At 45.3% G+C, this 11,913-nt stretch overlaps 1 protein-coding gene across 3 annotated transcripts in view; it reads right to left on the bottom strand.

The window, feature by feature from the left end:
- ZNF608 (zinc finger protein 608) overlaps positions 1 to 11,913 on the bottom strand; it is a 108,736-nt gene that overhangs the window by 7,386 nt on the left and 89,437 nt on the right. For all 3 annotated transcript variants that reach the window (XM_005900886.3, XM_070374066.1, XM_070374065.1), the window contains 2 exons: positions 3,362 to 3,449; positions 413 to 2,855 (listed from right to left, as the gene is read on the bottom strand). In XM_005900886.3, the coding sequence (XP_005900948.2) occupies positions 413 to 2,855; positions 3,362 to 3,449 (2,531 nt within the window). The remainder of the gene's footprint in view (positions 1 to 412; positions 2,856 to 3,361; positions 3,450 to 11,913) is intronic.

Raw genomic sequence — 11,913 nt, 5'->3', positions numbered from 1 at the left:
TGCCAAAATAAATTTGGAAATGTAAAAGAACAAATTATTTGAGTTCTCAGACTCAGAATCTTGGAGTTAGAGGGACCTCAGCCACCACAGGGTAGAATTCCCTCACTCTGGACTCAGTAAGACAATAAGGGACTTCATCAGAGTCAGTCAGTGGCAGGGAACATGAATCTGCAAAGCATGTAGCCAAGATTCTTTTTACTACACAACATGACAAGGAAATAGTGAGCAATGTACATTTCAGAGGTACACAAGAAATCCTGAGAGAATCACTTAAAACACTTCAAGAGAAGAGAAATCCAGCCTAAGGAACCCTTGGTTGATTTCCTGTGAAGAACTCTAACCAGATCAAGACCAGCCATGTACAAGTCTCAGGCTGCTCTCTCCCTGTGGGGGCCACGCTCCCCAATCTTACTTGTTTAAATCTCGAGGTTGGGTCTACACCTGTCTGCTTCATAGAGTCCATGACAGATTTCATTTCTACAGCCTCCTTAATAAGCTGGTGGTTTTCCATCTGCTTAGCTTTGAAGCTGTCGGCCTGAAGCTGCTGCTGGTGACTGGAGAGAAGCTGCGATTTACCTGTCTCCTCAGTTTTATTAGGCACTGACGGCCCTAGTTTAGAATGGTTTTTGTTAGGCTCTGGAGTAGAGGGAGCTTTTGAGACTGTGGCCGATGGCATGTTTTTCTGTTTACTGTCCTCCTTGCCCAGCTCTTTCAAAGGGAGTTCGTTTTTCCTTTCACAGTCTCCTCTCCCAGTTTGGGCCATTTTCTGCTCTGCCAGCCTCTGGTCCTCATAGTACTTCTCATACTGCTGTCTATAGGCAGGGCTGGTGGCCATCAGAGACTTCTGGTCCATATAGAGCCCGTAGGCATACTGGCCGTAAAACAGTGACTGAGCCAGGGCCGGGTGTCTCTGGGTGATCACCGACTGGTGCTGAGGCTGTAAGGATGCAGGGTTATGGTCCACTTTCTTAGCCTCGAGCTGCTCTGCTTTGTCTTTCTTATCCGCCTCTTCCTCAGACTCCTTCTTGATCTTCATTCCCTGTGTGCTCCCGCCATTCCCAGCTACAGAGGCGCCCATTTGCCCAGGGTGCATGTAACTGGGAGAATAATAAGGATCGTAGCCATGGTAATAGGGAGAGTGGGACTCTTTCATCTGAGATGACTGTGCTGTCGTTGAAGAATGTCCTTTCACAGAGCCATCCTTACTAGAGAGTATATCTGATGGGGAACTGGTCTTCGACCTCACGCCCTCTGACCTGCTGTCAGAACCACCGTCATCAGCAGCATCGGAGATGTCTGAGTAGGCGGGGCTGCTCGTCTTGGCTGCAGAACTCTCGGCCCCGTTCTGGGTCAGCACGTGCAGCGGGGCCATGGGCGCCTGTCCATTCACCAAAGTGCTGCACTCCATCCTTGAGGCACTCCCGATGGAAGGGCTGGGAGCGTTGTCTGTAAAAGTGTAAACCTTATCAGCCTCGGCTTTGATACTAGCCATCCGACTCTCTTGAGACTCGGACAGTCCATTTGCCAGCCCTTCATTCTTGCTGAGATGGTCCTTTAAAAAATGTCCGGATAAATCTTTCCCAGTCCCCTTGGCATCCTCGAGTTTGCCCAGCTTTGCATCCATTTTCGGGCTCCCCGTCTCTTTCCCTTCTTTGTCCTTCAGCTTTCGCTTCTCCTTTTTCTTTTTGTCCTTGAGTGACACGAGGGCTGGGTTCACGGTGATGGGCTCCCCCATAATTGTGGGCTTTGGCTGAATGGGTTTTAACGGAGGACTCTTTGGTGTGGCCTGAACAACTGTGGTCAGTCCGGGTATGGTCCCCGTAGTGGTGCTTGGAAAGGCTGCAGTGGGAATAGCGATTAGCTGCGGGGGTGTGGGAGCCGGGGCAGGAGCAATGGGCCGGGCAGTTTTAAGTTTAGAGAGGTTTTTGTCCATTTTGCAATTGTTGGCTTTTTTGCCCTTTTCTTTCTCTCCCAAGGTTTTCTTGTCAATTAATCCTTCTGCTTCCAGTTTGGGCATTTCCACAGTCAAACTGCCATCCACTGCTGAGCAGCTGTCTAAGGTGGCTGTCATGTTGGAGATGACTGGAAGATTATTGAGGTCATTGTTAAGACCCTTCTTTTTGCCAGAATTCTTCCCAGCCTTCGCTCCAATAACAGAACCTGGGCCATTGCTCAGGAGCTCTCTCTTTCCCTTGGGGGTGCCGGGGGGGTTCCCTGAGCCAGGGGACACTGGCGCCTTCACCTGCTCGTAAGTTGATACACTTGTGCTTGGCTCGCTGCATTCCAGCGCCACATTGCTCAAGGCCTCCTCGCAGTCTGAGATCTTGTCCTCACTATCTGGTTCGAACTCCAGCTTGTTCTCTGGGTCTAAGTGGGCATGAGCCTGGTGGTACCTGAGGCCGTTGATGTGCTTGTACTTTTTGTTGCAGTTTGGGTGGGGACAATCAATCAACACAGGAGAAGAACAGCCCTGGTCCAAAAAAGTCGTCTCTGGTTTCCCTTGAGGGGTGGTGGGAGTGCTTCTGGAATTTGTGCGGACACGCTTCCCGGGCTTACTGTCCTCGGAGCTGGAGTTCAGGTCTAGCTCCATCGGAGGCTTGTTTTTCCTTTTGTTGGTGGAGGAGGGGCTGGCTTTGATGTCCTCAGCAGCACAATTCGGGGGTGTCCTCCGCCCGCTGGCATTGAGGCTGCCCCGCCTCCCCTTCCCATTGGCCCCGCCTCTGTTCTTGTTCTGCAGCCCTCTGGACTCTGTGAAGCTGGCCTCCGAGCCCGGGGCAGCTGCGGTAGACCTCGCCCTTTTCCCTCGGCCTCGGCCCCCTCTCATCTCCAGGTCGCTGGTTGGTGACTCGCAGAACCTAGGGAAGCAAGTAACAGCCGTCAAAATGGGCACTTCCAAAGGAGCCAGGTGAAATCATGAGGCATGCAATGTGGTAAAGAGCAGTCAACACCCCAGCAGCTTGACAGCTGGGCCCAGATGAGGAAAAGACACCCAATTCTTCCACTGACAATTTCAATACCTAGGACAGATCAGGCTACCAATGGCTTATGTTCTTCCTCAGAAAACCAGCTCAGCTAGCTAAGCTTCCAACGCAGTTCAAATTCCCGTGTTGACAAAAAGAAAACAAAGGAGATAGAGGAGGGGCAGGAAGTAGCGATCACCCTAAAAACAAGCAATGTGGCATCTGCATTTTATTGTGTTCAACCCTGAATTGCTCATTGCTCTTTTGCTTGGTTTCAATTACAACCTGCCTTTCAAGTATTATTAGTCTCTCTCTGTAGTTTCCTTGCACAGAGAAGGAGAGGGGAAGACGAGGGAGGAGGAGAGAAAGACAGAGGCTGAAATCAAAGGCCCTGTGCCTACCTGGGAGGGGCCCAGTCGTGCTTGGTGCAGTCCAGTAAGGTCCCTACGTAAGTCTTGTTCCTCCACGTGACATTGACCACTAGGACACCTGCAGGAGTGGGGAGTGAAGAAGGACCAAGGTTAGCACAAATTACCCTATTTCCAGTTCATTTATTATTACTATTCTTTTTACCAGCAGAGCTCTATTCTCATTTGCTTTCAAAAGCTGTGGTTTGCATTCTTCCTCTTTCTGGTTTCAGTGACCTCAAGCAAAAACCCACAGGAAATTGTGTGTGTGTGTGTGTGCGCGTGTGTTCATGAGCATACTTGTGTGGTACAAAAGGGTAAGGCTGTGTGTGAGAGGGTAATCAAGATACTGCTGACAGAAGGAAATGGTTTTTGCCATGTCCTGCTGTAAAACAGCAACACTCACCTCTTAATTTTTCTATTATTACACATAATTGCTTTCGTTTGGCAAGCAGCCAACAAAAACTAAGCGCCAGTTACCAGTGCTTAAAACAGAAAGTGACTGAAAGGAATCGGTTTTGTTTCCAATTCAACAAAATAAAATAATGGTGATTTTTATTTAGGGAAAAAAATGATGTGCATGCAAGAGGGAGCTTGGAGTTCAGATAGGAGACAATCAGCTATGATTTATTTTTCCTAATCCTCTCCTCTCTGGCTTTGTGAGACAAGAATTAGCCTTAGTATGGTATCTATTTCACTGTTTGGTCTTGTTTCATATTAAGGACTCCTAAAATAGCCCTCTTAAGAAAATGTATGTACACAATAGGTTTGCTCTTGGGGTTATCTTTAGAATCAACTTTAGTAAGCATTTGCCACGGAGGATAAGGAAAAAAAAAAAACAAACCCTCAAAACCAACACACTTGTTTCCTGCAAGCCATTCTGCTTTTCCCAACTGCTCTGCAGACAATTTAATTTAGCACTGCATCTGTGAATTACTAACTTAAGTGCACTTAGTATACCAAATGTCAGAGGGAAACAAAATATAACATCCTCTTTATTTCTCCAGAGGACAAGTGCCTTAAAAAAAAAAAAAAAAAAAAAAACTTATTTCTTTAAAAGCACACATTAAAAGGAGGTAGATTTTGCTTTTGAGACATATATAAACTATTAGGGTAAAGAAATAAAGTAAGTGTGTCTTAGTTTCTATAAACCACCAGTCTTCCTTCTTCCTTGGAAACACCAAGAGACAATACTCAAAGTCTGTTTCTAGCTGGTTTACACACTTGCTCACTGCCATTTGAATTCTGCAGAGAACTTGTATTGAACTCCTTTGTGGTAAGGGACACCTCTCAAGGTAAGACTCATTTCCTTGGGAATGTCTTTAATAGCAGGTAAAATATTTGGATAGTTGGGACTCAAGTAGTGGGGAAGAAAGGATTTCTTTCAAAAGTCCCAAAAAGAGATTTAAAAATTGTTTCCCATATGGTCTGTGTTACTATTACTTAGGTGACAGCTGAATTTACTCACTATATCAATGGAGGTGGTGGGAGGCGGGGGAATTACATGAAGGAAAGTAAGCATTTCCTCAAATCATAGTTGATTCCATTCTAATTCCTTCACAGGAAAAAAAAAAAACCCACACTCAAGTCATTGAGTATAAAAATGCGTATTGAGATGAGAGTCAATGGTAATTAGGCATTTGGTAAAAATGTGCACAAGACAGAACAATTGGAGGAAAGGATTCTTTATGAGCACAACCCTTCAGGAAAAGGGAGGGGGTGGAGACAAGGCGAAGGGGAAGACGGAGCTGCTTTTCTCATCATCTGCTCTCTGGGGCACTGTGTGTGGTGTCAAAGACCTTTGCAGCTGCTTAAAATTCTTTAGCATGTCAGCTATATTTACAGTGCAGGAATATATCTGTATTGCCAGAAGGTTACTGCATTTTAGCTTTAGATGCAATAGGCTGAATCACTGCGTTCCTGAGTCCCTGATGTAGCACAAATGTATAATTAAAATTGCTTGAAAGGAAACATGAAAGAAACAACAAACCCTCCATTCTTACAGTAATAAAATTAAAAACAGGAAAAGTCTGCACAGACACTTAACATTTGTCTGCAGTGAAAGGCTTTTGTTATTGCTTTTCCCCTAAGGGTTTCGCGTTTCCAGCAAATGCTGGCCGTGGATTGGCCGGTGCCTGCTGGGAACGCCAGCGTCTGATTGGCTGAGCCAAGGGCGGCCGCCCGGAGCAAAGGCTGGGGATAAAGAAGTATCGCCAGGGGAAGAGGAGGCGGCCCGGCTGCCGCAGCGGTGGACCGTCCACGAGGCCCGGGCACGCTCCCCAAGCCGGGGTTCTCTTGGGGACAGCGGGCTGCCCAGCTCCATAAATCAATGCGGGCTGGTCCGTGTGATGAAAGGCTACTGTCCACGTGACCGCGCTGAGTTTCCCACCACGACCCACGCAGAGATGCTCCACGAAGCACACCAGCCTGCACACCACCCTCAGCATCGAATTCCTGGTCTTGGAACAGGACAAAGGGAAACCTGGGAGCCGGAGAGGACGGGACCCCAATATGCAGCAGTTAATCACTGAGTATGTGGGGTTATCGGGTGAAGCTATCAGAGGCGAAACAACTTCCACACTGCAAAACTATTCCCATCGCCTGATACTATTTCTAGACGCCACACTTATCTAAGTACAAGTAACAATCACCATTATTAGCACTTGGTGGGAATAAAATTCTTTTTAAAAAATGTCCATTTTCAACCTAAAAGGGCCTCAATAAGTTAGGCTAATTTTCCTAGAATCCCTCCATATTTTAAAAGATGCTCAAATAAATGCTCTAATCCCAAGAAGATCTGAATAGTTTCTCTAATTAAATGCGTGTGTTTGGTCTACTTTTCCCTTATATGCACAATCCACTTCACAATGTCATGGAATATTTATGTCAGCCTAGAATTCATGTGCGGAATACAGGCATGCACATGTTTATGCAGCCCAATCTGCTCTGCATGGGAATGAGGGCTTAAGGAACGCTTCTCATATAAACTACAAAGCGTACTGTTTCTTTGTCAGGAAGTCTATGTTCAGACAACATCCTATTGTGAGCGGCCAAGTACAAAGGTAGTGTTGAGCTCTAAAAAAGCATATAAAGGACTTATCTTTTTGAAGTCACCACATCTTGAACACTTTCTAACCCGTGGTGATACAAAACAGACTATACTTTTGTGAAAATGAGTCCTTTTAAAAGTTCAAATTTTAGAAATCTGGGTATGGTTATTTTTCTCACATAAACTAAAAATAAATGTACATTTATTCCAAAAGAATTAATTTTACTGCACATTTATTCTTTCAAACATCTTGCCAATTTGTCAGGTGCTGGGGACACTGTACAAGTCCTTTCCATCTTTATCATCTCAAGTATCCCACTAGATTGATCATCTTCCCTTCCTATCCACATAGGGCTTCTTTGGTGGCTCAGATGTAAACAATCTGCCTGCAATGCAGGAGACCTGGGTTCAATCCCTGGGTTGGGAAGATCCCCTGGAGAAGGGAATGGCTACAACTCCAGTATTCTTGCCTGGAGAATCCCATAGACAGAGGAACCTGGTTGGGCTACAGTCCACGGAGTCCCAAAGAGTTGGACACAACTGAGCAGCTAACACTTTCACTTTTCCCACCCACAGACTGGGCATGGATTTTCCTCAAAATGCTAATAATGCCTGCCCTGTAATACTTTATATTTGAAAAATATCTTAAGATTACTACCAGTGAAGAAAAAATAAAGCTGAAAAGAGCAGTTGGTGGTTTGGGTGTGCTTCCCACATAGAGTTTTCTTCCTTGTATTAAGGGTATGTCTTAGATCCTAATGCACAATCTAAGCTGCCGCCCCCACAAAGCATTACCACTACAAGACACTTTAATAAGAAGGTGATCTGCGTTCTATAACATGAGCCCCTTCCCTATCTCTACAAGCCAAAAGAGCCCTGAGGTCCCATAAGGATTCGACATTCATGGCGTTCTATTATCTCCTCTTGTCAACACTTAGCAGTTAAGTGATCCCAGAGAGATGGTCAGGCCCATTAAGCATTTATTGTACATCTACAGGGTATATACAACACTAGGAATATATTTCGGAGAAGGCAATGGCACCCCACTCCAGTACTCTTGCCTGGAAAATCCCATGGATGGAGGAGCCTGGTAGGCTGCAGTCCATGGGTCGCTAGGAGTTGGACACGACTGAGCAACTTCACTTTCACTTTTCACTTTCATGCATTGGAGAAGGCAATGGCAACCCACTCCAGTGTTCTTGCCTGGAGAATCCCAGGGATGGGGGAGGCTGGTGGGCTGCCGTCTACGGGGTCGCACAGAGTCGGACACGACTGAAGCGACTTAGCAGCAGCAGCAGCAGCAGGAATCTATTTAGTGCTATGGAATCAGCTATAGATTGCCTGTAACTCCATCCAGACTTTACACTTCTAAAAGTCTGCAAACAGAACATAAGCATACCTGCTATTCCAGAAGTGGAAGTATAGTTAGCATATTACCCATAGTAGAAAGTAAGTCCCTTAACCCATCTTATTCAACTAGACCCAGCATGAGACTTTCACAGTAACTGCCCTGCCTAAAAAGGCAACCAGGCTCCTAGACCAGTAATCCTAACCCTGGCCTCATCTGACTGCTCTAGGTAACCGAAGCAGAGATAACTAAACAAGACTTGCTTTGGGCATCTGAGCTAGTGATATGGAAAGGGAAGTTGATAAGAGTAGAAAACCTATAGGTCACAAGGTACTGAAGGGTGAAAGGTCAATGGGTGGAACAAGGCCTCATATTTGTGGGTCCCTTTTCCCTCGTGCTTCAACTCTAAAGGGGCAGGGGATAGGGGTTGGAGAAGCTCTCACTGGTATCTAGGACTGTTCCATTATTTTTTAGTCATCTTGTTAGAAAGACGCTCCTGATTCTGAACTAAAATCTGTCTTTGAACACCTAGGTTCTGGCTGTGCCTTCTGATACCCTAGAGACAGTCCCCTTGACAGCCTTTCACCCACACAAGGACAATGACCATGTCAACACTCCCTTCACCTCGTGTTGTCCTCTTTTTTTCCCTCCAGCATAAACGAGTTTCTTCAATCATTCTTGATACCACGTTTTTAACTGCCCTGGGGCGGGGGGTGGTGGACGTAAAAAATAAAACTTTCGATTGACTCACCCAAATTCCCAAAGCAAGTTAAGGCTTCTAATAAATTAGAACCAGAGACTGGGCTTCCCAGGTAGGGCTAGTGGTAAGGAACCCACTTGCCAATGCAAGAGACATAAGAGACACAGGTTCGATTCTTACGTTGAGAAGATCCCCTGGAAAAGGGCATGGCAATCCACTCTAGGAGAATCCCATGGACAGAGGAGCCTGGCTACAGTTCACAGGGTCGCAAAGAGTCAGACACTACTGATGTGACTTAACACACAGAGACCAAGTCTAACGTTCACTCTTTCATGAATTTTCTCCAGACACAAAGACCTTGTACATCATTAAAAAATGGCTACTTCCTCCTGGGTCCCCACTGCATTCCATCCAAACGCTCTCCCCAGTGGAGGCCCCCAGAATCCATGCTTTCCCTCTGTGTCCACAGCTAGCAGCTTTTTCAGCCTCCCTGTGGGTTAGATAGGGCCCTGTCCCTCAGTTCTGTAAAAGGCAAATGAACTGATAGGTGCCACTGCCAGGATTAGCCCAGAAGAATCTCCCATGCACATTCCTCTGATTTCTTCACCTTCCTGGCTGGCTGGGACAGAGACCACGGTGACTCTGAAAGTCACAAGAGGATGGTAGAGTCTGCTTTAGCCAGGAGCCTATGACAAAGAGAGCCCCCATCCAATAGGAACACTGAATTCAGTCCACGCTGGATGAGCAGCAAATAAACTCTTACTGTTTGAATACTGCTGAGTCTGTTTTAACTTAAACTACATGGTCCCTTTAACAACTTACTCCACTCATATACACAAGAGGCCTGTCTCTTCCAACCAGACTCCATTCCTTGAAAACAGGAGCAGTGTCCTGCACCTACCGTACCCATGGGCACAGTGCCCAGCACGTGGAGGGAGTTCATGCAACTCCCAGAGACTACTGCATGATGACTGAAGAAAATCCAGATCTGAATGCTGCTGCTGCTGAGTCGCTTCAGTCGTGTCCGACTCTGTGTGACCCCATAGACGGCAGCCCTCCAGGCTCCCCCGTCCCTGGGATTCTCCAGGCAAGGACACTGCCCAGTGTGTTCTTTTCAGGATTACATACTTTTTCAATAAGCATCACCTTCCACTAGTTTAAAGATGATGGGAACGCTCTGTGGAGAGATTTTGCTCTGAAGATGTTATAAATACGGTTTATGAATTACTGTTTCTGGTGATTTGTGAAGATGTTTCCTCAAGAACTGGGCAAATGCCTGATTTCCCAGTGGATCAGCCAAACTCTGTTTATATTACAATTTAAAGACTCTTGCAGAGTCTTTAAAGTGCCTCATCCCTGGGACAGAAGTCTTTGCCAAGCAGTGCAAATGCCAAATTTGGTCTCTGACATCGTTTCTTGGCCCTCTTATTCAGACTGCCACATCTGGACGACCAGGATGTGTGCTTGTGAAGTAAACGGAAACGTCACTGCAATAATACCAAAATGGAACCCGTTTATGGCACCATCTTTTTAAGTTTATACATTTCTTTGCTTCTGTGTGTGTATGTATATGTGTGTGTGTGCATATATATGTTTTTTTCTCCCCTAGGAGAAAACATGAGTGACAATAAATATGTCACAATATGCTGTTTCCTAAGTACAGAATAAAGTTCATATATTCAGGATATCATATAACTCTTTTTAGACAGCGTGACTACTGTACAAGGTAACATTTATCACCTCTCCTCTGTACTGAATGCCCTCCCTCTCGTATTTTGTTGTGCTGGTTTTATTGTATCCAACACGGGTACTATTTAAAAAGCCAAGTCTTGTCTAGTACACTTATTCATTTTTCCGGCTTCAGAGCTTCCAGCCTTATAGATAGGTCTTCTTCAAAGATCAAAGTGGAGTTTATCATTCTTGGAAAGAAAGAAAGATAGCACTAAGTCACGTCCGACTGTAGCCTGCCAGGCTCCTCTGTTCATGGGATTCTCCAGGCAAGACTACTGCCTGGAGTGGGTTGCCATTTCCTTTTTTCAAAGGAACTTCCCGACCCCAGGAATTGAACCCAGGTCTCCCGCACTGCAGGCAGATGCTTTACCAACTGAGCTACACAGGAAAGCAGACTTTGGGGGGGATTTTAAATTCACAATCGGATTGCCAATGAGGCACCTAACAAAGAGAAGAGGGACTATTTGCTATTACCTCTGCTAAGGATACAGAGAGCATCAGGACCAGAAAAGTAAGAGTCACGTGGCCAGAAAATTCCTTTTTTTTTTTTTTTTTTAAAGAGCTCTACTGCTGGGCTGAATGTTTGAAGAGCCACTTTAACCACATCCTGTAATCAAACCATCTGGAACACAGTGCTGCGATTAGTCACCCTGAACACTGGGCTTTATCTGAACAAATAGTGGAGGCAATGGAGTTGGGAGATAGGGCAGCACTAACAAGGGGAAGTGCAATGAAACACTTTATACCCTCGTGTGCTGCCACCCCCATCATAAACCCCAGAGACACACTGCTCTGGTGTTCACGTCCAGCTTTATGAAAGCACAGTGAGCTTAAAGATTAAAGGACTGAAGGGCTAAAGATTGCTGGTTTGGATAAATGTTCTCTGTCGAGGGCTGGAAAATGTTGCCACCACTCTATCTATGTTAATTATAACCTCTCCAATGACAGTTCAGCATTCCTCGCAGGGTTTGGTGTTATTTTCAGGACATTAAGAACAAGGTTCATTTATGGGAGGAGACTTATGATTCTTTATTTGCCACAGGTTAATCTGAACACTGAGACAGTTCTTTTTGGTTCATCTAAAGCCCGTCCATAAATAACAAGAAAAAAATCTAAGACCTTAATCCAAATAAATATGCTAAACCAATACCAAGAAGCAATTGCAAAATGCTGTTTCTAATCTACATTTTTAAAGACGGTATCTTTCTTACTTGACTAGCTTATCTCTTTAAAAAGTCCATTTTATCATCAGGATACAATCTATGGAAATCTTCAAAAAAAAAAAAAAAAAAAAAAACATGAAAGGATTCCCCACCCTCGCCACCCAAAATACATAGAATAAGCTCTAAAAAGAAGGAACAACAACAAAAAAACCACTGGCTAAAGAAACCTTGTTTCCCCATGGGTCTTATGGTTTAATACACAAAAGAACACAGAGCCACTTCCATCACTGTCGCCTCCCCTGCAGCCTTTGTTCTGAGGCCTGATGAGCTGTATTGATTTGGGAAAATCATTGAGCTTCTTGGAAAACTAGACTCTCGCTTATTCACTGCCATCTATTTCTTTCCCGTGAAGACAGGTGGTCGATATCCAGTTGACTGGTCAGCGCAAAGAAGCTCTCACTGCTTTTCTTTTCTCGCTTCCCTAGAAACATTATCCTTCTCCACTTCTAGAAAACACAATGGCCTGTGAATAAGTCTTGTGGGTACAAAGAGGGA

This window comes from Bos mutus, chromosome 7 (genome assembly GCF_027580195.1).
Source record: "Bos mutus isolate GX-2022 chromosome 7, NWIPB_WYAK_1.1, whole genome shotgun sequence".
Classification (NCBI taxonomy): domain Eukaryota; kingdom Metazoa; phylum Chordata; class Mammalia; order Artiodactyla; family Bovidae; genus Bos; species Bos mutus.
This window is presented reverse-complemented; position numbering and strand designations above follow the sequence as displayed.